This window comes from Quercus suber, unplaced genomic scaffold (genome assembly GCF_002906115.3).
Source record: "Quercus suber isolate HL8 unplaced genomic scaffold, Cork oak 2.0 scaffold_53, whole genome shotgun sequence".
Lineage (NCBI taxonomy): Eukaryota > Viridiplantae > Streptophyta > Magnoliopsida > Fagales > Fagaceae > Quercus > Quercus suber.
The window spans coordinates 468642-495455 of NW_027069518.1; the positions used below are offsets into that span (position 1 = coordinate 468642).

A 26814-nucleotide genomic window follows, 5' to 3' on the forward strand; every position below is an offset into this window, starting at 1 on the left:
AATATGTTTTTGATTTCAAAAATATTAAAAAAAAAAAATTATTTTTTCTATGTTCTCCTTTGATTCTCTGTATTACTGTAATGTGGTCAAGATATGAGTATTGACCCTTTTCGTCACTGCTAAAAATGTAGGTCTATTAATAAGGGCGGCAAAATCTAACACGACTAGTGAATATGACATGATTAACCCATTTATAAACAGATCATGGGTTGAGGCTAAATAGGTTCGGGTCATATTCGAGTTGACACAGTTAACCTGTTTAATAAATAGGTCATGTTTATGCTTAACATGCCAACCCGTCTGACCCGTTTAACTTATTAAGTTATTGGTTACTTTGATATTATTGCTTAATTTATGGTTGTTTTTATATGTTTATTACCGTATTTATGGTTGTAATTGTATTTTAATTTTAGATATATAGAAATTGATAAAAAGTATATAGGTTAGGCATGACCTATTAATCAAATCGATTATTAAACGGATTATTTGTATTGATCTTTATATAACTTGTTAATTAAACGAGTTAAACGTGTCAGGTTGGGTCAACCTATTTAATAAACAGGTCGTATTTAGGTTGAAAATTCTTGACATGTTTACTAAATAGGTTGGGTTTGGCTCAACCCATATAGCCGAATACTCATAGCTCGACATGACATGAACCTAACCCACGAACATGAATTGCCACCCCTAGGTCTATAGTTGTATTTTTGTGACGGCATTTTCAAAAACTTTAGGGTCTGTTTGATTGGGAAGATGAAAAAGTAGGAGAATAGAAAATTGTGAAAGGATTGAAAAGTGAGAGGATATAATAAATTTAGTTTTCTCTCATTTGTGTTTAGTTGGATAGGTGGAAAAGTAGAGGGAGGGAAAATGTTTTTGTTTGATTGAGATTAAAATTGAGAGAATGAAAAATAAAATTGATATAAATTTACCATTATATCCTTACTAAATATATAAACAAAAAAGTAACACATTTATTATTAAAAAAAAAAATTTGTATGGACACTTTAAATTTTTTATTTATTTATAAAATAAGCAAATGCTAAAAGGATTTAAAAAAACAGATAAAAACAGACGAAAAGAACCAACGTATATTGTGCAAAATTTTATCCATAAAAAAAAAAAAAAAAAAAATCAAAACCAAAACCAAACCAATGTGAACATACTGTGCAAACAAGAAGAAATTTTTAAAATTTATTATTTTTCTTCACACAACAATCATCATCCACTCACTTTTTTTTTTTAATCATTGAAACATGTAAATAAATAAATAAATGCAACACAATTATATACTCCCCCGTCCTAATTTGTTTGTTTTATTTCTAAAACCAAACTTTTTAAGAAAACATCACTTATTTTCTTATCTACCTTAAAAATATATATGAGTTTCCAAAACCACCCTTAAAAAAATTAAAAAAAAAAAGGAATATTAAATTTGAAATTACAGGTACAAAAATTTGCTCCTTACTAGTATTAGCATTTTTGAAATTACACAACACAAATTGTAATTTATCCTCTTAATCAAATTTGAAAAATCTACAACTACCACAATACAAAAACTATTAGGTATTGGCTCCAAGCAATTTTGGTTACTTCAAATACAAATTCTAGTTTATCTTTTTAATTAATATTGATTTTGTAAATATTTGTTAGTTTTCTTTTCAAATAGTTTTGGAAATAAAGTAAAGGCATAATAAGAACATTAGTAAATTAATGACTTTTAATTTTAGAAACAGAACAATATTTAAAAACATCTCAAAATAAAATAAAAAACAAACATACTAAAATTTAAAAAAATATAATAAAATTTATAAATAATAATAAAAATAAATTAAATAATAAAATAAGTTAACGAAATTAATCGTGGAATACTAAAAGCTTCACCGGTCACCTGCACATTATATTTGATAATTGGTTCAGCCTTTATCAGATTAGATGGAGTCCTCGTTCTTTCGACACGATAATTAAGTTAGCATCCAGCCAAAAAAAAAAAAACACAATAATGAAGTTAGCTGTATCTCACTATGATAAGATGAATAATTGAGGCTAGCAACTTTCACGTTTTCTCCTTTGTTGAAACTTTCGCTAACACGTCACAGATGTCCAATCAGTGTCGGTGTGGAAAATTTGGATACGGTTGACCGTTGACGAAATAAAAGAAGACCGAATTTAAGTGGAATGAAATTATAACAATATAAAATATAATTATAAAATAAATTACTTTGCACACAACTTGTTTATAATTATGCTGTAAGGCTTGAAGCATTTCCATCTCTTTCTCACCAATAACTTGCACATAGCAAGCTGTATATAATCATATTCATGTCATGTAACTGTTAACACTGACCCAATGGAAACAGAAGTGCCTAAAGGGCAGGGTTGAGCGAATTCTTACAAAGAGAGTGTAATTTCTTGCATAGTCTGAATTAACATCCAAAGTCCCTATTCATCTTCTTTCTGGAGAAGAGGAATGGCTGTGTCTGTTGTGTCCGGTGTGGTTACAAGGCTTAGTAACTTGCTCCTACAAGAAGCAATATACTTGATCGATGTGAGTGACAAAGCTCATGAGTTACAAACAGAGCTTATACGGATGCAATTCTTTTTAAAAGATGCAGATGCGAGGCAGAATGAATCAGCGTTTATAAAGAATAGCGTTGCAGAAATGAAAGATCTTGCTTATGATGCAGAAGATGTCATTGCGACTTATGCCCTCACAGTAGCATCCAGAAAGGGAAGAGGCATACAAAAAGTCCTAAAGAGGTGTGCTTGCATCTTGGATGAAGGAATTACGGTGCATCAGATTGGGTCAAAGATTGATGCTATCAAGAAGAAAATTTCTAATTTGAAACAGAGTTTTCAAGAATATGGCATAATAAGAGAATCAACAATGCAAGCAGGCGGGCCGAGTTCTTTGAATGAGAGGGAACGAGAGCAAAGGCAAACATTTTCTCATCTTCAACATGAAGTTGTTGGGTTCGACAAGGATCTAAATGAATTGGTGGAGTTTTTGCTGAAAGAAGAGCAAGGCAAAAGAATTGCTTCAATATGTGGTATGGGTGGTCTGGGAAAGACCACTCTTGCCAAACTGGTTTATAACGACCCCAAAGTCAAGAAGAACTTTGAACACCGCGCTTGGGCATGTATCTCACAACAATGTCAAAGAAGACTTGTTTGGGAAGATATTTTGATTAGCCTTCTCTCTCCAGATGAAAAAGAAAAGGAAAAAATTCGAAAGTCAACCAATAAAGAGATTGTTGAGAAACTTTGCGAAGTTCAGAAGGAGCGTAAGTGTTTAGTGATTTTAGATGATATTTGGGACGTTGAGACTTGTAACCATCTACTTGGAGCCTTCTCAGGGAATGATACTAAAAGTAAAATTTTGCTTACCTCTCGTAATGAAAAAGTGCATCTACATGTAGATCCTGGAGGTTTTCTTTATAAATTGCAGCATCTAGATGAAGCAAGGAGTTTGGAATTGCTTGAGAAGATAGCAATATCTCGAAGAGAAGGTACGTGTAATATTTAATACTACTTTACTTCATTATTTTTTTTCTTTTTTTGTAATTAATTTGAATATGTTTTTTTAATTTAATTAATCAACTTAAAAAAAAAAAAAATTGTTTGTTATTTAAATCGAAGAAATAGAAGAGTAGATGAAGATGTTACAAGCATAAAACATACTAATACAATGCATGAATTATTTTCAGATGAACTGTTAACATGCCTAGATTTAATTTCTCCAATTTCAACTGTAGCAAAGCTGAATTACTCTACATATTTGGTAACAAATGCCTTTATAGGGGTATTTTCAAGAATATCATACATTTATTGTACATAACAAATTGTAATTGAGCTAAACAATCTCATGCATCTATCTCCATTCAATTTAGGAGTTACTATTGAACCAATTTATTCTTTTATTTTGTATTGTATTTAGTAGAATTTCATGAACAGTGATAGTGAATTAATATTTTATATGTGTTCAATTGTGATTTTCAAAATTATATACATATATAACAGTAGTATAATGAGAAATTCTGCGTAACCAATATCATTAAAATTGAAAGGAAAAATCATTTTAGTATATCAAAATGTCTTGATCGAACTAATGTCTTATATAGTTAATAACCTAATAATATCAATAACACCAATATAATTCATCATTTCTATACATAAGCACGGGTTATATACTAGTTTAAATAAAAGTAAGATACTTTCATACATTGGTTGTACATAGGGATAGTTATGTGTACCTTTTGTATTATTGAATGATTGTATTATTGAATGGGTAGTGCTACAAGTTTTATTATATTGATTTTACAAATTGATATGTCATCAATTAGAAAGAGGCAATTCAAAATTCAATCATGAGGTAATTGAAAGCCACCAATCACAATCATTACCATATTAGTTTGTAAGTTTCATGTAATAAAATTTGTAATTCCTTTAGCATTCCAAATTGTATTTTATATAGTTAAATACCTTTTTTCAAACCATATAATTAAATACATTTGATTAAAAAGTTAACTTTAAAAAAAAAAAAATTTGTTAATAGGTTAATATTGCATTTTATATAGTTAAATATGTTTGATTAACATGGGTGTGCATGGGTTGGGTTGGAGAATTTTCAAACTAGCCCAACTTGGTTGGATTGAAAATTCTCAACCTAACCTAACTTATCACATGTAGAAAACAACCCAAACTAAGTCAAGAGCCAAGTAGGGTTGGTGGAGTAGGTTTTAATGTTTTATGCCTTAAAAAAATTGGGCTTTCATCAGCGATTTCAGCCCATTATAATATAAAGTAAAACAAAAAAAGTTATATATGTTAGATTAACTTGGGTCAGTTGGGTTGAAAAACTATCAACCCAAATCTAACCCAACTCAAGGTTAAATAAAAGGTCCCAACCTAACTTACAAGCCCACAAAAAATCATCCAGAGGTGTTGGAAGGGTCAGTTTTGTTTGGTTGGTGAGTAGGATGCACACTCCTATCATGCATATATATAAGAAATAAAATTTTTAAAAATGGCAATTGGATGAAACTTATAAACATTTTATTAAACTTCTATTTGTTTGTTTAGATCCCTTAAAATCATATTAGTTTAACCCAATTAATTAGCCAAGTAGTTACTTAAGTTAATTGTTTAGATATAGGTTAAACAAAAACAATCAAATCACAAAGTGCAGAAAAGTAAAGGAGACAAGAGATATGATTATCCAAGAAAACCAATGAAAGTAACAGTTTCAAGGTGAAAAAACTTAGGGAGGATTTAACATAGCTAAAGGAAAACAACTCCACTATGATAGAATGAAAGTTTACGATAGATTTAAACCCTAAACCTAAAACTATCTCTTGTAGAACTTACTAACACAACCACGTGCAACTTCGACTCCACAGACTCTTCTGTTTGAATTTGCTGAACACAAACACCCACGTTTGTGACTTTGAGATCCCCCTCAAAGGTTTTAGATCATCAGCAGTTGTTGATCTTGTATGCAACAACTTCTCCAACACCGAATCTTAAGTTTCTTCAAAGAATAACATCGGTAGAAGATGAAAACTCATTTAGTGTGTAAAACACTTGTGAATGTTTAGACCCTCAAATTCAAAATTTCCAAAGCAAGCTTATATTCAAACAATGTATGTGTGGAATATTAAATATAAGCAATACCTAAATATGCAAATTACTTTAAGCCATATTTTAATCACAACTCAGCAGTAATTAAAAGCAAAGAGTAAGGGATAGAGAGAAGAAAACACAAGATAACACCAGCATGTATTATAAAAAAGGAAACCGAAGAACTCGACGAAAAACCTCTCCGCTACCCTTCAAGCGGTAAAATGATCTACTAGAAAATCAGTTAGGATACATAAATAGCAATAGACCCTCCAAGCCTAATCTACCCGATGCACTTAAGCCCTCCAAACTTCTTACTCTAACAGGGTTACATATAACCTTGTCTTCTCTGGCTTACCGAATCCCGTAATTAGCCCATTGTATCAACTAATATGAATTGGTTCTTTCTTAAACTGCTTCCCAAATACCAAGAACCTTTTCATTGCTATGAATTTGGTGAGGTAAGGATTTGGCTTAAGATCCTCTCATGGGTATGACAATGGAGAGGGAGAGAGTAGAGGAATTTAGAGAATCAAATGTATAAGATTGTGGATGAATCAATCTTGTTGTTCTCTAAGGTTTATCTCTTAAAATTCTTTCTGGAATCTCTCTACATTTCGTGGGTATAAGGGTATTTATAGTAGGGTATGAGATGGAATGTGATAAGACATTTTTTAGCAAAACAGAGTGCACTGGCGAGTCACTCGCGATTGGGATGAGTCGCGAGTTCCAGTTGCTAGATAACAGAATGGCCAAACTGTACTTTTTGCCCTGTAACGATCTAGCTGTCCTGACTCTTCAACTTCTTGCATGCTCTATACGTGTGCCACATTCTGGCGAGTCACCACTCACGAGTCAATCACGAGATCCAGTCACGAGTTGCCTCTTGATGCACACACTTGATCAATTCTTCACACTCTCTCACACACAACCCTTACATTACTCCCACCTAAATACAGGGTTTCTAAATGCTGAATTACAAGCAAATTTGATGCAGAATAAAGCCAAGACATAGTTGAATACATATGAGCTCCCACATAAACTTGATTACATAGAGATAGAAGCTTTTCATTTGGCTTCTTTTCTTTTGATCATTTTGATCTTTACATCTCTTTTTAAGATCGATGTCTAAAATTTTTTATATTTCAATTTAATGAACAAGCCTTTGGCTTTTGGCACCATACATTTTAAATACATGTCGCTTTCCATTTTTCCTAGTTAAATACTAGTTTGTACGATGGCTTTTTCAGCTCATTATCACTTTTTGAGATTTGCCATTGGTTAAGCTTCTAAGAAAAAAAAAAAGTGGGAAGATATATAGGTACAAGTCTACGCATGTCTTAAGATCAATAAAACTATTGATTAATCATCTATGATAAGTTTGAAGATCTACTTATAACAATCATATAGATGTCAAGATGTTTCCCACAAAGATACAAGTGCATAGAGAACAAGCTAAGTTCATTAATGCACAAAGCCATTAGTATGGAGGTACACGGTTAAACATGCATGTGATAATACACAACACTGCCGATCAAACTTTTTGAATTTTATATTTTTTATGTGTTTTTGGATTTTTGAGACAAAGGAAATAAAGAGTGATAAAAAAAACAACAAACAACTAAAGCTTTTAAACAAAAAACAAAAAAAAACAAAAAAAAAATGCTAAAATGTAAAATAAGCAAACAACCAACAATGTCACATCATATAGAAAGAATTAATACATGGACATGTTATAATGCTTATGCATGAGTACCCTTCTTCGCCCACACAGCATGTGCATTTGGGGTGATATCCTTTGAGGATTGGGTACTTGAGCCACGATTTTCAAACCTTGAGGTGAAGTTGGCCAAACATGAGGTGATGGTGTCAATCATCTTCATCACATGTTATAATGCTTATGCATGAGTACCCTTCTTCACCCACACAACATGTGCATTTGGGGTGATATCCTTTGAGGATTAGGTACTTGAGCCACGATTCTCAAACCTTGAGGTGAAGTTGGCCAAACATGAGGTGATGGTGTCAATCATCTTCATCACATCACTCATAACGGGTTCTTCTTGTTGCCCTTTTGGTTGCTTGGGTTTCCAATTTCCTTTTCCTTGTCTTCTTGACTTTTGAAGATCCGCATTCTTCAATACTCGAAGCTTGTGACAATTTGGCCTAGTGTGCCTTCGGATTCCACAATGATGGCAATAGTGTTATGTTTGAGGACCTCTTTGTGCCTTAGGAAGAGACTTTCCTTTTGCCTTGGGCTTACCCACAATTGGCTCGGGAGACTTCATCAAAACCATTTGATTCACCACATTTGATATCTTTTTAGATTTTACATTGACAACAAGAGGAATTGATGGTTCTTTAGCCTTGACAGACTTCATTTCCTTAGACACTTTAGAGCTTGAGCTACTTTTTCTGGTATACCTTAAGCCACTTCTACTCGAAGAGGGCTTTTGATAGGCAAGCACTTCATCAAGTTTCTTGGAAGCAACATGCTCTACTTTGGCATTTTCTTGAATAACCTCAAGCTCAAGAAACTTTATCCTAGAATAGACATTGGTTAGTTCTTCATTTAACCCTTCAACTTCACATTTGGTCTCTTTGTACCGTACGAGGATGTTGTTCGGCTTTCTTCATCTTTCTAATGGCTGCCTTAGCTACTCTTGTATATTCTCCTCTCTTTTCAAGAAGTGCGTTGTAGGATTCTTGCAATCTATTTGTTCCTTCATAAATGCATTCTTCGTCATCATCATTGGATTCATCTCCAACATCCATAGATTCCACTTTGGTATGTTCACCAAATTCTTCCACTAGATTGCTTAAATCTTCTGAAGAATCTACAGTTGCAATGGTCATGAAAGCGGAGTAATTTCCTTCCCCATCATAGCTATCTTCAGAATCAGAGTTTGAGTTATTCGAATCACTAAGGGTTGTAGCGAGAACTCTACCCTTTGCCTTCAAATAAGTGGGGCATTCTTTCTTCACATGACCATGCTTGTTGCACTCATAACAAGTGACTGCTTGAGAAGGAGAATAGTCTTTGGAATCTTTCCTTTTGAAGTCCTTTTTGTCTTTCTTGAAATTGGAGGATTTTCCTTTCTCAAAGGGCTTCCCATCCTTTTTGAATTTCAAGAACTTGCAAAAGTTCTTTGTAAGGAATGCCACCTCTTTTTCAACCTCGTCCACATCCAAGGAATCTTGAGCTTCAATTCTCTTACTGATCGTCTTAAGAGCAAGGGATTTGCTCTTCCTTTAAGATGGCAAAGAGAGCTCATAAGTTTGAAGAGAGCCGATAGGTTCTTGAACTTTTATCTCATCAAGATCCTTGCTCTCCTCAATGGCAGTCATCTTGGCTCAGAAGCTCTCCGACAATGATCTAAGAATCTTTCTTACTACTTTTGAGTCTTCCATCTTCTCACCCAAGTTAAATTTCTCGATTACCACTTCATTCAACTTTCCATAGAATGAGTCGAATGATTCATCTTCGCTCATCTTCAATTCTTCAAATTGAGTGGTAAGCATTTGAAACTTGGTATCCTTCACCTTCTTGGTGCCTTTGTAGGTAGTCTCCAAAATTTGCATGCCTCCTTGGCAATTGACACATAAGAAATCTTGTGAAATTCATCTGGTGAGACACTACAAAATATAGCATTAAGTGCTTTGCCATTAGCATTAGTCGCTGTGAGAGCTGCCTTATCCCAAGTAGATTTGGTAGCCTCCGGCCTTGTCCAACCACTTTCTACAGCATCCCACATACTCTCATCAATGGAGCAAAAAATGCACGCATACACACTTTCCAAATTGCGTAATTACTCCCATCAAAGAAGGGAGGTGCATTGAAGGATTGAGATCTATCCATCCTAGGGGTCAAGGATCACACTAAGGATATAAAAATCAATCAAAGTATACCCGCTCTGATACCAATTAAAAACTCACTTAGTGTGTAAAACACATGTGAATGTTTAGACCCCCAAATTCAAAATTTCCAAAGCAAGTTTATATTCAAACAATGTATGTGTGGAATATTAAATATAAGCAATACCCAAATATGAAAACTACTAAGCCATATTTTAATCACAACTCAACAGTAATTAAAAGTAAAGAGTAAGTGATAGAGAGAAACAAACACAAGATAACACCGACACGTGTTATCGAAGAGAAAACTGAAGAACTCGGCGAAAAATCTCTTCGCCACCCTCCAAGCGGTAAAATGATCTACTAAAAAATCAGTTGGGATACATGAATAGCAATCGACCCTCCAAGCCTAATATACTCAATGCACCTAAGCCCTCCAAGCTTCTTGCTCCAATAAGGTTATGTCTAACCTTGTCCTTTCTAGCTTACCAGATCTTGCAATTATCCCATTGCATCAACCAATATGAATTGGTTCTCTCTCGAACTGCTTCCTAAATTCCAAGAACCTTCTCGCTGCTTTGAATTTGGTAAGGTAAGGATTTGGCTTAAGATCCTCTTATAGGTATGACAATGGAGAGTGAGAGTAGAAGAATTTGGAGAATCAAATGTATAAGATTGTGGATGAATCAATCTTATTGTTCTCTAGGGTTTATCTCTCAAAATTCTTTTTGGAAACTCTCTATATTTCATGGGTATAATGGTATTTATAGTAGGGTATGAGATGGAATGTGAAAAGACATTTTTCAGCAAAATCGGGTGCACTGGCGAGTCACTCGCAATTGGGATGAGTCGCGAGTTCCAACGCCAAATAACAGAATGGCCAGATTGTACTTTTTGTCCTGTAGTGATCCAGCTGTCCTGACCCTTCAACTTCCTACATGCTCCATATGTGTGCCACATTCTGGCGAGTCACCACTCGCGAGTCAGTTGTGAGTTGCCTCTTGATGCACACACTTGATCAATTCTTCACACTCTCTCATACACAACCCTTACATTATTCTCACCTAAATACAGAGTTTCTAAATGTTGAATTATAAGCAAATTTGGCACGGAATAAAACCAACACATAGTTCAATAAATTCAATTTTACAAAAGATATGAGAGAGCCTTTGGTACAAAAACTCTAGATCTACAATAGGAGGCACAAGATGCACTCTTCTCTCTTTAAAAACTACAGCTGGGGTTAGCTTATAATGTCCTTTAAATACTGCAGCAAGCAAATCGTGATTTGGGCTTCAAATGGACAAGTTTGGGCTAGTGGGCCAAACTTAAAATTTGCAGAAATCGACATTCTATCAGTCAAACTTGTTCTCTCAATTGGTTGAGCAAGGCAGTTTTTGAATTCTTCTTTCTATAGCTTGACTGTTCTTGAATCTTGACTTGAAGCACCTTGAGCATTGTCTAATCAAACCTATAAACTTAGGAATCTATATCTAAACAAATTTGTGCTCACAGTTTGCTAACTGTTCTAAACTTTTAGAACCTAACAACTTCACCTCAAATAGAATATTTTCATAAATAAGAGATAGAGTTTGTGATTTGCAATTGCCCAAATAGTTGATATGCACATTAATACATAGTCAACTATTGTGTAAAACTCAAATTCCCAATTTTAAAACAAGTAAATAATATTAATCCAAAATTGAAAGCAAAACAAAGTTATAAGGGAGAGATGACCAATGATGAAAAATTAAAGGTAAAAATGTAAATTTCACTCTCTAAGTTTGACCAAATTTATTTTAGTTTTCTAATTTTAGTTTTGTTCAATTGATCTCTCCAAGTTTCAAGTTCATTTAATTAAGATCTCTCCCTCAAATTTTGATGAATGTTGTGTCTAAATTTTTATATTATTTTTCTTCAAATTTTTTAAATTAAAAAAAAAATCCAATTAATTGGTGAAATTTTTTTTCCATGATTTAAAAAGAAAAATAGTGGAAGTTAATGGAGAGGTCTCAATTGAATAAAATTGAAACTAAGAAAACTCAATTGAGTTAAAGCAAAGTTAGAGGACTAAAATGAACTTTTGTCAAACTTAGAGGGTGCACTTTACATTTTTGCCAAAATTAAAACTCTAAAAAATGCATAAACCCAAACAGATTTATTAAAAACAACAAAATGCATGAGCTCAAATTAGAGTTGTAGAATCACAAATCCACCATATAGAAGATGGAAAATGAAGGGTTAGGGTAAGAGTAACGGTAGGGTGTGAATTTATGTGGGAGAAGAGTTAAAAAAAATGAAGAGGAAGGTTGGCTATAGTGCAATGGTAAGATTTGGATTGGAATAACAAAAAATTTAAGAAGGAATAAATTAATTTTCTAGTAATGTGGCACAAAAGGAGTGTGGCAAAATTAAATTATAAAATTAGCGTGAAATGAATACTCTTCTCTTATAAAGAACAATTATGGTTAACTAGTATTTGAAGACATAAGAATAAAAAAAAGGTCCAATATAAATAATAAAATATAGAGAAAGATTTCTCTAAATTTTATGACCAATTGTACTTAGGTTATAAGCCCAAGGGCAAGGGGTTGGTCTAATATTTCCCAAGATCTCATGAGATTCATATGGTCTTGGGCTCAAATTTTTAGCTAACATCTCGAACCACTTCCAATATTTTCCTTCTTGTGAATACTAGGTTTGTGTGGAGCAATGAAACTATACACATTTAGGGGAATAGTTACGTATTGTAGAGCTCTAGACATTCAATTAGCAAAAAAGAAAAAGAAAAAAAAAAGGATTATTAAATTATTTAAAATCATTTGACCAAAAAAACTACTATTTTGAACAATAATTGAATTAATGCTACACGTTAAAACGCATTGGTGTCTTGGTCTAATGATAAAAAAGCTATCATTAAGAGCGGACGTGATAGGTTGAAACTCTGTATTAAAAAAAAAAAAAAAAAACTTGAACATATCATGTATAACAACATATCCAATAAATTTCACTCTTTTTGGTAGTCGTTGCCTTTGGGTTCAATCAAAATAAAGCGGTTACTTTCAGTTCCATATAATAAATACAAAGAATTAAGTGATTGATAGAAGCATAGTTGTCAATATTGTACATATTGTACCATGTAAAAAAAAATTCGTTTTGTAAGGACATATTGGAAGTGTTAATGAATTGTATGATATGGAGATACGTATTGTATGGATCATATCATATTATAAAATCGTATATATCGTACGATGCATAAACATGTGGGTTTAAAATGAGTTTTTTTTTTTTTTTGTTAAACATTGCGCTTTTATTTGAGTCCAAGATATTGAGCTACTTAATTAAGCCTTATAAAATGACATGTCCACGAGGATTTTCCCCCTACAAAATTTGGACTCTACACTTAGCCAATCACTTTCATATTTGCAATTTTTTTTCTATACTATGAATACTGTATTAAATGACAATATTATTATTATTATTATTATTATTATTATTATATTATAAGTCTAAGAAGCTACATTGCCAAGAAAAAATATGAAGGAAAAATTATTAAAATAAAATAACAAAAAGAGATAGTAAATATTGATGATGGTAAATAAAATATATTTACAAGATGATGATCATGATGATAACTTTGACTTAGAAGATGATGGATATGATGAAAAGAAATGATTATTTTGGCTCATATGTCATGTATTTTTACTTTTGAGTTTAATCAATTTAAATGTGTATGCTATAAATGTATGTTAATTTGATTTATTTAGTTAGTTTTGTTAACGATTATTACATAAGTGTTCATTAAATTATTCATTAGATGAACATATTCCAAATTTATGATGAATATACTTTTTATATATGTATGTTTATGATTTTTATAAATTTAATTAGGTGTTTGTGTATTTTACTATACACGATACGAGAAAATAAAAATCAATTGGTTATACGTTTTGACAATTATAAATAGAGGGACTTTTGATTGGACTTCAAGATCATAATCTAACTTTGAAATAGACCTAAAGTTCGCATTTAAACTTAAAGTTCCCTTGCATAGTAAATGATAATTCTAGAAACTATAAATTAGTCTTACTTAATCTGAATGACAGACCTGGATAATTTAAAATATGGCTAAATAATGAAAAAAAGATTAAAAAAAAAAAAAAAAAACCTGTATGTCGACTTATTGTTTTTGGTGCTTTTAATCTAGTAAAAAATTGGTGAATGTTTCCAAATTATTTAAATATAATATTACGGCACATAAAATGGAATTAAAACTTTTGCTTTAAATTAAATATCGTTTTAAATATTTTAACTAAATTTAATTCGAGAAAGAGTAAGATTTAAAAGTCATATATTAGAATAGTCATATTAGCACATGTAAAAATACGTATCTATTTTAATATAAGAACCTACTTATTTTATTTTACACAATCACTTTTTAAAAACACTCGCATCAAATTTTTTATTTTACACTATTTTTTTTATAAAATATTATTTTTTAATCAAATTTTTATTACTCTCTCAAATTCTCTCTCTTGTGTATATGAATAAAGAAGAATTAAAAAATACATTTGCATGCAAATAATAACTGTATAAATATACATGGTAATTGTAACAACAATGTAAATACAATATGCTGCTGATAGCTACAATGTAAACATAGAAATTTATAGATTAATTGATGTTTGTATTTTTAAGCTTATTTTTAAGAGAAGAGAAAATTATAATATGCTGCTGCTAATTTCATAACTCAAACTATTTTTTTTCTAAACTTTTAAGCACATTTTATGCATGAGGAAATATTAATTCAGTTACAAGACTCTCGACAGGTAGTTTTTGAGCTTAAATGCTAAATTTGACACTTTTTTTATCATACCCACGTTGATGTGAGTGCTCTATGGAGCAAATTTCTCCAAGTCGATGTGCCATCAATGTTTGACCTTTGGGTGATGGTACATGTCTGGGCTTTCAAGTCTTAATATATATATATATATATATTTGTTGATGTTGTGGTTCACGTTGTTCAAGAAAAAAATTGACATTATTTTGTTTGTTGTTGTCTTTTTAGACTCTATGGCCAGAACTTGTATGGACCAATTGGGAAAGGAAATGATTGGTTATTGTGGAGGTTTACCTTTGGCCATTACTGTACTTGGAGGTCTTTTAGCGTCAAAGCAAACTTTGGGAGAATGGCAGGACGTGCTTAAACATGCCAATGCATATCTTCACGTGGAAGACTCACGAGTCAACCATGTGTTAGCTTTAAGTTATAATGATTTACCTTCTTACTTGAAACCATGTTTTCTATATTTAGGTAATTTCCCTGAAGATTTTGAGATACCAACAAAAAAATTGATTCGAATGTGGATGGGTGAAGGTTTTATATCACAAATTCAGCATAGAGGAGGAAGAGAGGATACAATGGATGATGTTGGAGACAGATATTTAAGAGAGCTAGTACAAAGGTGCATGGTTTTGGTGGGGAAAGAAGGCTCACGTGGAAGGATCAAAACTTGCCGAATGCATGATCTTATGAGAGACTTTTGTGTATCAAAAGCCCAAGACGAAAATTTTCTCCATTTCACCAATACTCTTTCCATGAAACAACGTGAAGCACAAATTGGTAAAGTTCGAAGACTTGCTATAATATCGGAATCAGATGATAGTTACATCAAGGGAATTAAATTTAATGAATATCCTTACCTTAGGTCTCTTCTCCATCTTCTGCCTGAGCATCATGAATCTCTTTTTAAAGAGTCATGTTTCAAGAAATTCAAGTTGGTTAGAGTCTTACATCTAGAATATTTTAAAAACCACCTAAGAAAATTACCTAAAGACATTGGATGTCTCATCCACTTGAGATATTTATCTCTCAAAAGAAGCAATATAAATGAGGTGCCATCATCTATTGGCAATTTGAGATGCTTGGAGACACTAGATTTGCGGATCAATTACGATACTTTATTGGACATCTTCAATCTGAGAGTGCCAAATGTGTTCAAATATATGAAACAGTTGAAGCATCTTTATTTACCCGGCCGTTATTGGGTATGTGGTAAGTTGGAATTGGCTAATCTTTCTTATTTGCACACATTAGTCAATGTCCAGCCCACTACCATCCAAATTCCCACATGGTTTAAACTCAACCGTCTTCGGGTTCTTAAAGTGAGGAATAGAAAATATAATAAACGGGCCCAAGATGCAATGCAAATGCTAATATCAAGGTGTCCGCTTATAGAAAATCTAAATCTACATTGCCGTATAAAGAGGCTTCCAGAAACTCTCAAATTCTCTCCAAATCTTGCCAAGTTGACCTTAATTGAAACTTGGCTTGAAGAAGACCCAATGCCAACCTTAGAGAAGTTGCCCAATTTAAAAATCCTCCGCCTCGTTTTTTTCGCTTTCTTAGGGGAGAATATGGTTTGTTCTGAAGGAGGATTTCCTTCCTTCAATTGTATTTGAAAACTGTGACATAGAATGATAATCAGGTACAATAATGAATTCTTGCATATTTGATAAATTTTAGGGCGCTTCTTTTCTTCTAAATATCTCTCTCCAATTAATTCAGAATTTCCCCAATAATATTAAGCAAAATATTTCCGTAATGTAAGGGTATTTCTTCTTTTGATTAGAATGAAGCTCTTATCTATTCTTTTTCACTTATTTATTAGGTTTTGAACCCACAACCTATCTAATCATTATATTAGAAGCAAATTCTTTTCTGCTTCATCTTGTGGTGGACTCTTAATTTTATCCTCTGTTATCAATAAGTTAAGCAATGAGTTTTATTTGACAGTTTTTCTTTTAATTTCTACAGCTTAAATATATTGGTTGACGGCACAAACATGGTTCTAAATGTTACTTTAATGAGTTTTGTATACAGCATATTCATTTTAATTCGTTTTTGATGTTTTGGAGCAAAAGTTTCTACTCTGCTTCAACTAATGAAAAATCAACAAAATATTTTCACTGCTTTACAACTTTGTATGAGTTTGTGACAGTTTGGGGTCTTAACTACTTTTGTTTTTTGGGTCCTACTTTTTCTTTTCATTTCAACAGCATGACTATATTGGTTTTCTAAATATAGTTCTAAATCTTACATGGCTATAGCATATTTCATTTTAATTCGTTTTTTGAGCTTAATCATTTTAGTTTTTGTTTTTGTTTTTTTTGGCAGGTGAAATCATCCATGGTACAAAAGTTTCTACTCTGCTTCAACTCATGAAATATCAACAAAAGATTTTCACTGCTTTGCAACTTGTACGGGTTGGTGTTATTTATACAATTTGAAGGATTTGATTGCACAAACTCATTAAACATATTCTCTGATGCCTATGTATAGTGCTGCAAAGAATTGTTTGTTTGTTTTATTATTGCTTTGCTATTATTTTACCCTTTGTTCATGTATCCTGTTGAATATAAGAAACCAATGTCTCATTGAAGGAGATAAATAATTCTTCATTTAATTTGGGATTCTCATATTTCATTAAGCTATGTTTATCTCACGGCAGTTTAGATGCATATTGTTTATAAGGAAGCTAGTTCCGTCTGTCCTTTTGTTAATAATTTAAATAGTTCTAGTTGAATAGAGTGTTAGGTGAATATGAATTGTGAAATTCTTCTTGTAAACAAGAAGCCCAGAGTTGAGGGTTATCTAGGTGATAATAGTGTGCTTAGTATTAGTTCGTATGCAAGATGTGTAATAAGAATATTATAGTGTTCAACTTGCCCAATATTTCATCAATCATGTTCCATCTTTCTTCGCTCAAGAAAAATGTACTAGCTAGCCCTGTTTCATTCTCATATGTTGTGCTTTGATTGTGGACCATGTACTGAGCAAAAATGCTCTATATGTGTAGTCTTTCTAGTGACCTTTACATTATAAGCTTAAGACCACAAACTAGTTAAAATTAAAGAAACGATAGAAAAAGTAAAAACTGAACTTTTTATCTAGATGATAAAAACTTGCCAATTTGAGGAGTATCCTTTACCGGGAAATATTGCTAGTCTTAATCTTTATGCACTGTCTTACTGCCAGAATCATTTAGGTCGCTTCAATGTTTTATGATTTAGGACATGTAGTTGTCCAATAAGCTAATTTTACCAGCCATCACCAACCAAGGAAATCTGTATATAGGATTTCCCATGCTAGCTAGTCAGACATACTAGATCCTCAATCCACAGAATTCTGCATCTTCATCAAATTGAGAAGACATGAGAGTTCAAATTGGCAAACATTCAACTTATGATGAACTTATGCAGCTTAAGAATTGTTTGCTTGTCATTTTTTTTTAACATTCATTTACTGAGAGAGCAAGTATCATTATAACAGCCAATGAAGATGATTATAAGTTCTTTTGGTTAATTAACACATTCACAGAGGAAAATCAAAAAAATTCAATGACATGGTTCATCTATAGTTCCTTGATATTGAAGATTCATCTATAATTTTCTTTAAAATACTTGATTGTTATCATTCATACTTCAACTAGAACATCAAACAACTTGTATTTATCTTTCCAAAATATAGGACATGCTTTTAATTACTTACTTTAATTAAAACAGGTTATTCTACATAACGTTTTCCTGAAAATACTTGATATAATTTTGCACCTAAAGTTGAGATAAAGGCAAGACATATGCTTTTGATTACTTGTTGTTACCTGGAATGTCTTCCTTTGCCACATGTCAGTTGGATAGCTTACTCATGGATGGCTTTTTGCTGAGAGGAATTCTCATTTCCATGTACTGAAAGCATTGCTTCAATTTCACTAGTTGTGATTATTCCAAAATTTTAAGCTATTAGGAAATGGTGAATTTAGTCATTTAACCATAATTTTAACAGTTGGTTAAAAAGACGAGGTCTTTATACTACTATGATTAGTGGGGAATCATAGCCATTGCATATGTATGACAGTTTTTTGAATTTTTTCTGTTGAGAGTAGTATCAATTGATTATTTATATTTTCCATGTCTCAGGTTACCTATAATTGATGTTTAAGACAAGCCTTGAATTGATAACCATATGGAAGTTCAATTTCTTTCCAAACATTTTAGAGCTAATTGATGTTTTAGACAAGCCTTGAGATTAAAGATGAAGATAAAGCCAGGTGGTCTGCTACTAGATCAGGCTGCTACCCTTCTGCAGCCACCGGCAATGAACTTAGAGCTCAGGAAGATGAGGTGGAATGGTGGAGAATGTTGTGGTTTAGCCTTGCTATCCCATGGCTGCCTTTACAGGTTGGTTGGGAATCAAAAACAAACTGACAACTAGAGAAATATTAGCTCCATGGGGCTATACTAGGGGTTGCTTGTGAGTGTTTTGAAGAGACTTTATAGCCATCCAAACCGCTACCCAAACTGCCACTCAAAATTGAGAGAGAAAGAGAGAGAGAGAGCTTTTGTCACGAGATGAGAGAGTGAAGAGACAGGGAGAGAGGAGATATTTTTCATTAAAATAATATATTTTCCTTTACCTTTAAGCTATAGTAATTCGTATATATAAGCATTCACTGTTCATGATTGCTAAAACTTTTTAGCTATATCTACCTGGATAAAGCTCATGTTGGGCTTGTTTGGTTGTAAAATAGCAATTTGGGGGGGTTTTACACCCCCCAATGCTAATGCTCTAAAGATTTGTTTGTTTGGTGATGGCACTCTATGTTGTACTAATTTGTTGGGTGGCTTATTTGCATTGTAGTGTATTTGTTTTAGTGTTGCTTTCTTGTTCCACTTTTATGGCTTTGCTATGATTGCACACTTTGTTCATGTATTATGTTGAATTAAGGAAACTAATGTATCATAGGAGGAGAAAAATAATTCTTCATTTAATGTGGGATTCCTGATATTTCTTTAACTTATGTTTATCTCACAACATTTTAGATGTATATTGTTTATAGCGAAGCTAGTTTAGTCTGTCATTGTGTTAAGCAATAGCACTGTATCTTATTGAGTTGGGAATATCAATTAGCATGGATGGAAATTTCTGCTTTTTCTGTATCAATATAGTAACTAAAACACTAGTTATGTGCAATTGAGAAATAAAAAATTATGCAGACAAATTATGTTAGATGGAACATCTATTCCTTTTAGATTTTTTATTCCATAATTGGAACTCTATAAATTCAACATCATACATAATCAGAGTAATAACTAAGAAGGAATTTGATTGTCTTAACAAGAACTTAATTCATTCTAGCTGAATAGAGTGTTGGGTGAATATCAGCTGCAAAATGCTTCTTGTAAACTAGAAGATGAGGTTCTCATACTATTGTGATTAGTGGGGAATCATAGCCATTGCATATGTCGGATATTTTTTTGAAAATTTTCTGTTGAGAGCAGTATCAAATGATTATTTATGTTTTCCATTTCTTAGTATACCCATAATTAATGCTTTAGGCAAGCCTTGAGTTGATAATTATATGAGAGTTTTATTTCTATGCAAACATTTTTAGTGTTTATAACTTGGATAGCTTAGCATAGTTTCACTCTGACCTCAAGGATTGTAGAACTTTCTATGCCTCCATTGGCAATGAGAGGTGTGCAAGATTTTACCTCATGATAGGTATTTTTGTACTATAAAGAAGCCACAAGATTTGTACATGGGGTTGTAGAGCTGTCCTAAAACTTAGAAGTGAGGTTAGGGGGTTCATATAGTTTGATGTTGGGGATGGTAGAAGGTTTTCATATGACATGATAATAGGATCCTTTTCATGAAGTATAGCTTTAGGATTATGCATGGTGCCACAACTAAATATGAGGTAAAGGTGGATTCTGTTTTGAAGAACAAAATAAAGGTTTCGAAACCTGCAAGGTTTAAAGAATTGATCACCATACAATGCTAGTTGTGTTTGGTTGAGCTTAAAGATGATAAAGGTATGTGGTCTGTAACTAGATCAGGCTGGCTGCTCTTGTGCAGCCATATGCAGTGAACATAAAACTAAGGCAGATGAGGTGGGATGGTAGAGACTGTGGTAATTTAACCTTGCTATCTCCTGGTTGCCTTTATTGGTTGATTAGGAATCAAAAACAAACTGACTACTAGAGAAAGATTATCTCAGTGGAGCTATACTCTTGTGTGAGTTTTGAGAGTAGAGATAATCTTTTCTTAGAGTGTTATTTTGCCAAGAGAATTTGGGACACTGTCATTAGGCACTAGTAAGTTTCAGAGGCCAAGTGCAGCTGGCATGATCAAATGAGCTAGGGTATTACCAAGGGATAAGCCTAAGATCATCTATTTGTAAGCTTGCCAATTGGGTCACTGTGTATTATGTTTGGTCAAGGAAAAATGTCATCATACATAATGGGTTAGTGTGGCCAAGCGCAGAATTTGAGAAGAACCTAGAAGGATGTTAGAGGTATATAAGATTCCTGAACCAAATTCCAAATATCATTTCTGAACAATATTCTCTGCCATGGGATAAATTCTTTTGTTTTTTAAAATATTTGTGTGTATTACTGATGTTTAGGAGTTGTTTTGTTTCGGTGTAAAAATTTCTATAATTTGCTTTTACTTGAGTTTCTGTTTTGTTAATTTGTAAGAATCTAGTCTTTTGAGATGAGTTTTGGGATTTAATAACCTCTGTTCTCTTCTTTAGCCTACGTTTCACTGTCACCAGTTTCTGTAGTTTGCCTAGCGTTATCTTGTTTGTTCTCTATTAATAATATCCTTTACTAATTTATCCAAAAACAAATTAAACTAAGATTAATTGCATTATTTAGTCATTCTTAATATAACATTTTTTCATTAGAAATATACATTCTCAAATTCTTGAAATTGTAGGAGCAGTCATGCTTGTTATTAATGTCCTGTGTAGTGTGAACTATTGTGTTCTTCTATCTTCTTCTGCACCTATCATATTGAGCAACAAAAAACCTGTCAGCACTCCATGTTCCTAGACTTCTATTGGTTGCCTCTATGGCCCTGATGGTTGTTTGTGTTTGTTCATTTATCTTTTTCATATTTCCGTAAACCACGAGGCATAAGACTCAAAGTAGATTGAATTTCAGTTTTTTATTTTTAAAAATAATATAGAAAGAAAAAAGAACTTCATACACAAGGAGTAAAAACTAAATTGCAATTTATACACTTATTTATTAGGTTCTAAACCCACAACCTACCTATCCATTATATTACAAGAGAATTCTTTTCCACTTCATCTTGTGGTGGTCTCTTAATTTTTGCCATTTTTATTAACATTTTCTTCTTTCTTTTTCTTCCCTTTTTTGGGGTCTTTCTATTTTTTTTTTGGTCCTACTTTCTTTTCATTCCTATAGCATAATCATATTGTTATATGGTGTAAATATAGTTCTAAATGTTACTTTAATGAGTTCATGTCTACAATATATTTCATTTTAATTCGTTTTTTATGTTTCTGGGATTAATTATTCACCTTCGGTTTTTTTTTGCAGTTGAAATCATCCATGGTCTACAACTGGTACGGGTTGATGTCTGTTGTAGAATTTGAAGAATATGATTTCACAAACTCATTAAACATATTCTAATGCCTATGGGTAGTGATGTAAAGAATTGTTTGTTTGGTGATGGTACTCTTTGTTGTGATATTTTCTTAGGTGGTTTGTTTGCTTTTGTATTGTATTTGTTTGTGTTGCTTTCTTGTTCTGCTCTTCTGCTCTGCTATGATTGCATTCTTTGTTTGTGTATTCTGTTGAATAAAAGAAACCAATGTATCATTGGAGAAAAATAATTCTTCATTTAATGTGGGATTCCTCATATTTCTTCAAATTATGTTTATCTCATTGCATTTTAGATGTATTTTGTAACTAGTGTTGCTAGTTCAATCTGTCCTTGTATTAAGCTGTAGAACTTATCTTATTGAGTTGGGAATATCAATTAGCATGGATGGAAATTGCTGTTTTTTCCGTATCAATATCGTAACTAAAACCTAGTTATGTGCAATTGTGAAATCAGCAATTATGCAGAAAAATTATGTTAGATGGAGCTTTATTTCTTTTAGATTTTATGCCATAATCAGAACACTAAATTAAGCATCATATAAAATCAAAGTAATCATTAAATAGGAATTTGGTAATTCTTAATAATAATAATTTATATAGTTCTAGTTGAATGGAGTGTTAGGTGAATATGAGTTGTAAAATGCTTCTTGTAAACTAGAAGATGATGTTCTTATACTGTTGTGATTAGTGGGGAATCATAGCCATTGCATATGTAGGATATGTTTTTTTTGAAAATTTTCTATTGAAAGTAGTATCAAATGATTAGTTATGTTTTCAATTCTCAGTATACCCATTATTAATGTTTTAGGCGACCCTTGAGTTGATAACCATATGGGAGTTTTATTTCTTTGCAAACATTTTATAATTTATAACAGCTCAGCATAGTTTCACTTCAACCTCAAGGATTTTTGAACTTTCTATGCCTCCCTTGGTACTGAGAGGAGTGCTAGATTTTACCTCATGGCAAGTATTTTTGGACTATAAAGGTCCCACAAGATTGTACATGGTGCCTCGGAGCTGTCATAAAACTTAAAAGTGAGGTTAGGAGGTTCATAAAGTTTGATGTTGGGGATGGTAGAAGGTTTTCTTATGACATGATAATTGGGATCCTACTAGGATCCTTTTCATAACTTATAGCTTTAGGATTATCCACGGTGCAGCAACTAAATCTCAAGCAAATATGGATTCTGTTTTGAAGAACAAAATAAGGGTTTGGAAACCTGCAAGGTCCAATGAATTAATCACCATACAATGCCAGTTGTATTTGGTTGAGCTTAAAGATGATAAATCTAGGTGGTCTGCGACAAGATCAGGCTGGCTGCTCTTGTTGAGCCATCTGCAATGAACATAAAGCTACAGCAGATGAGGTAGGATGGTTGCGACTCCGCTGGTTTAACCTTGCTATCCCCTGGTTGCCTTTATTGGTTGGTTAGAAATCAAAAATAAACTGACAACTAGAGAAATTTGAAAATTTTGGAACAAAAATCTACTTGTATTCAATATTTGACTATAAAGAATCTGCAAATTGGAAGGGAAAATATTCTAACAAAAGAGAGATTTGTAAATTTTTCATCTTAGATTCATTATTGATGTTTTTAAGAAATTAATTGGTATAAATATCTCTAAAAAATCTTAATCTTGTTCCTTGTTGAAAATCAGGTTTCTAATTAATCAATCTTCCCATTTTTGGATTAGAATTTTGTAACTGTGATGTCAAGTATGAGAAAAAAGGGAACTCGCACCATCATAGACACCCAACCATTATTCTTATAATTCATGATATTGTTAAAATCCAAATTTATTCACTTATGCTTCTGCTTTATCAATCATGTTCTCTCTTTGTTTGCTAAAGAATAAAAAAATTGGTCCTGCTGTATGCATATACAAAAAATTAGGCAGTTTGCATGGACTGCTGTGTTTCCTTCGGTTATGTTCATTAATGAATAAAAAATGTAAAGGTATGCACTGAGCAAAAAAGTGCCAATATGGGTAGCTTCTCTAATGACCTTGACACTACTAAATCTGAAGATCATGGAGTGGTACAAATTAAAGAAATGAAACAAATTAAAAAGAATAATTTTTTGTCTAGATGAAAAACTCTTGCTCGGTTTCTTTGAGGGTAACCTTTACCTACAAATAATGCTAGTCTATGTAGTGTCTTGGTGCCAGAATCATTTAGTTTGCTTGTATTTAGGTATTAGGGCATGTAGCTGTAGCACTCCACTAAATTAATTAAAACTACCAAATCAGCAGGCAGGCGGCTCTAACTAGTTAGATTGCCAAGTTAGTCAGAAATTCCAAATCCCAAATGCAGAGACTTGACTAGTTTAAGAAGACATGAGATTGAGAAATGGTTGAAATTCAACATTTAAAGTATTTATACAACTAAAAAAGAGATTATTGTGACTATTTTGACATTCTTTTACACTTTGGACCAAATATCTACCTCAATGCTTATAATGTACTGAACAGGGGACTTTATCAACAATAAGATGCCTAGTGCACCCAAGTGTTCATATTCTTATCACAATAATGAATTATAAGTTCTATATTTAAATAATTAAAGCATTCACAAAAGAAAAATAATTCAACTAGATGAGATTGTTCATCTAGGATTCCTTGATAATAAAGATTCGTCTATGAACCTCTTCTATGTATACGCTGTCATATTTATGCCTGGAATCATATAATTTAATTTTGTGTCTACAGTTGAGATAAATGCAGGGCATGTGCTTTTAATTATTTGTTGTAGCCTTGAACATCTTCCATTTGCTATGCGTCTGCCAGATAGGTCCCTTCTGAATGGTTTTCTGTTTAGACACAATTGCATTTCTATTTGCAGAAAAATATCGTAGTTCAATTGGAATTGCTTCAGCTTCACATGCTATTGATTGATTACTAGCTTCAGCTTCACATTGACTGGAAACCATTATTTTTTTATCCAGCTCTTGTGGTTGCCGTGATAAAGATGAACTGGTGAACTGGACGAGTTTGAAAATACATTTGGGTTGTGAAGAGAGTTCCATGTGTGACAAAGATGAGGCCCTGATACTGTTGTAATTATTAGGGGCTTGTTAGCCATTACATATGAATGACAGAAACACAAAATTTATTTAGTGAGAGTAGTATCAAATGATAATTCATCTTCTTTTATTAGTGGCAGTGATTAATGAGTGTTATGAGAGCTAAAGATATCATACCCCCAACCCTGCCTCTTATCTCAAAATATACCTATAGTTGACATTACTGCATTCATTGAGTTAATAACTGTGGGGGACTTCAATTTTCTTTCCAAAAATTTAACATACAAACACTGTTTAACAGTGTTTGATACATGGAGAGCTCTGCAGTAGTAGTACTTCAACGAGCATTGCTTCTTCATTTAAAGGATGTAGAAATGTTAATAGGAGTGCTACATTTTTTCTCTCATGGCAGTATTTGTATAGAATTTAGATCCCTTTTCTGCTTCCATTAGTATCTCATATTTCTGCATAATCCAGGTATATTTTCTTCAATCTCAGATTAACAATATTATCCAGTAATATTTCTGAATTTTAAGTTTACATTGTCAAATTATTGACATTGCAAGACAGGTCTTGTTTACTATCATTGTCTTGTGAACTTAATGGGGTCTGCCATATTCATTTGCATCTATCTTATTGAGGGACAAAAATGCTGTCAGGACTCCTTGCTGCTATACTTCTCATGGTACCCTATAGGGCCTTTAGGTGTAACTCAGATAGTGTGCGCATGTTGTTGCTTTTATCTCTCTTTCAGAATGCGAAAACTTGGTTTTGCCTATGTATTATAAGTCAAAATTTATTTGTAAGAATTTTTTCTGCCCAGATGTCTCCCTAATTAGGTGTACAAGTAGAAATCAAGGGAGTAAAGACTTAAGACTGCCTCCCACAATAGTCAACTGGTTAATTCTTAAGGTTTGTTCATTTATGGTGAAACTCTTAAGGCTCACAATTTGATATTGTGTGCATGGTTAACACAGAGTCAGTTTATGCATTCCTTGACAAAGGTTACTAAATTGAAAGACATTCTAAATGCAATTAGCTTTGGTGACCATCCAGCCATTTAAAGAATTGCACAGTGCAGACTGCAGAGGCAACACTTGAGATGAAAGGCAAGAGGACTTTGTGAACTACACTGTCCAAAAATGCTTTAAAATTTGTCTTGTAAAGTTGTACGTACAGAGTAGGACTTCAATTAATCTTGTCATATTTTATCATAAGGTAAAGCTTGATGCAAAATATAAATAAAAGATCAATATGGACCATGGACTGATCTTCAATGAAACAGATATTCTCTTTTAAGATATTAAGTACTCTAAATTTAGTTGAACATAATCTTTTCACCATTGTCTAACAATTTAGTTTGCATAACATAACAATGCATTAACTCACTTTGAGTCCCGTACTAAGGCATGTAAATAAACAATACATTGATGAGTAGAAATGAAAATTAAAAAGGAAAAAAAGTACTTTTATTTTGTTTGAAATTGAATCCATTTATTTTAGTCACTACAATTTTAAAAGTTCATTTTTAATTCTAAAGTATGTATTAACTTAGTCCTCCCATAATTTTAGCTTTGTATTTTTTGCTTTTGTGTCAAAATTCAACAAAGTCACACGATTTTTAAAAAGCTACAAACATACATAATCAGTTATTCTATAATGAAACTGTCACAATTCTTGCTTATCTGGTCAAATTTCATAAATTCACTTAGTCACATGACTAATTAGGATGGGCACGGTCTATTACACACTTGCTACTACACATAGCTTACACATATTTCAATTTTTAACCTAAAATCATGACCATTTGAAGTCACTATTTCAATTCAAAAATTAAATT

General features: G+C 32.4%; 1 protein-coding gene across 4 annotated transcripts; it reads left to right on the forward strand.

The window, feature by feature from the left end:
- The first annotated feature begins 2240 nt into the window (after positions 1-2240).
- LOC112003579 (putative disease resistance protein At1g50180) lies at positions 2241-25107 on the forward strand. Of its 4 annotated transcripts, none has more exons than XR_002881995.2 (5): positions 2241-3509; positions 14543-15097; positions 16652-16740; positions 18454-18714; positions 21886-22219. XR_002881995.2 is itself a non-coding variant. In XM_024035789.2 (5 exons), the coding sequence occupies exons 1-5, from the start codon at positions 2471-2473 to the stop codon at positions 25009-25011; spliced, it is 1824 nt and encodes a 607-aa protein (XP_023891557.1). In that variant the 5' UTR covers positions 2244-2470; the 3' UTR covers positions 25012-25107. The 4 variants fall into 4 exon arrangements, 2 of the variants coding, with proteins under 2 accessions (XP_023891557.1, XP_023891558.1); XR_002881997.2 differs by having other exon boundaries at positions 16652-16734; XM_024035789.2 differs by lacking the exon at positions 18454-18714 and adding an exon at positions 24897-25107 and having other exon boundaries at positions 2244-3509; positions 21886-21911.
- The last annotated feature ends 1707 nt before the right edge of the window (positions 25108-26814 follow it).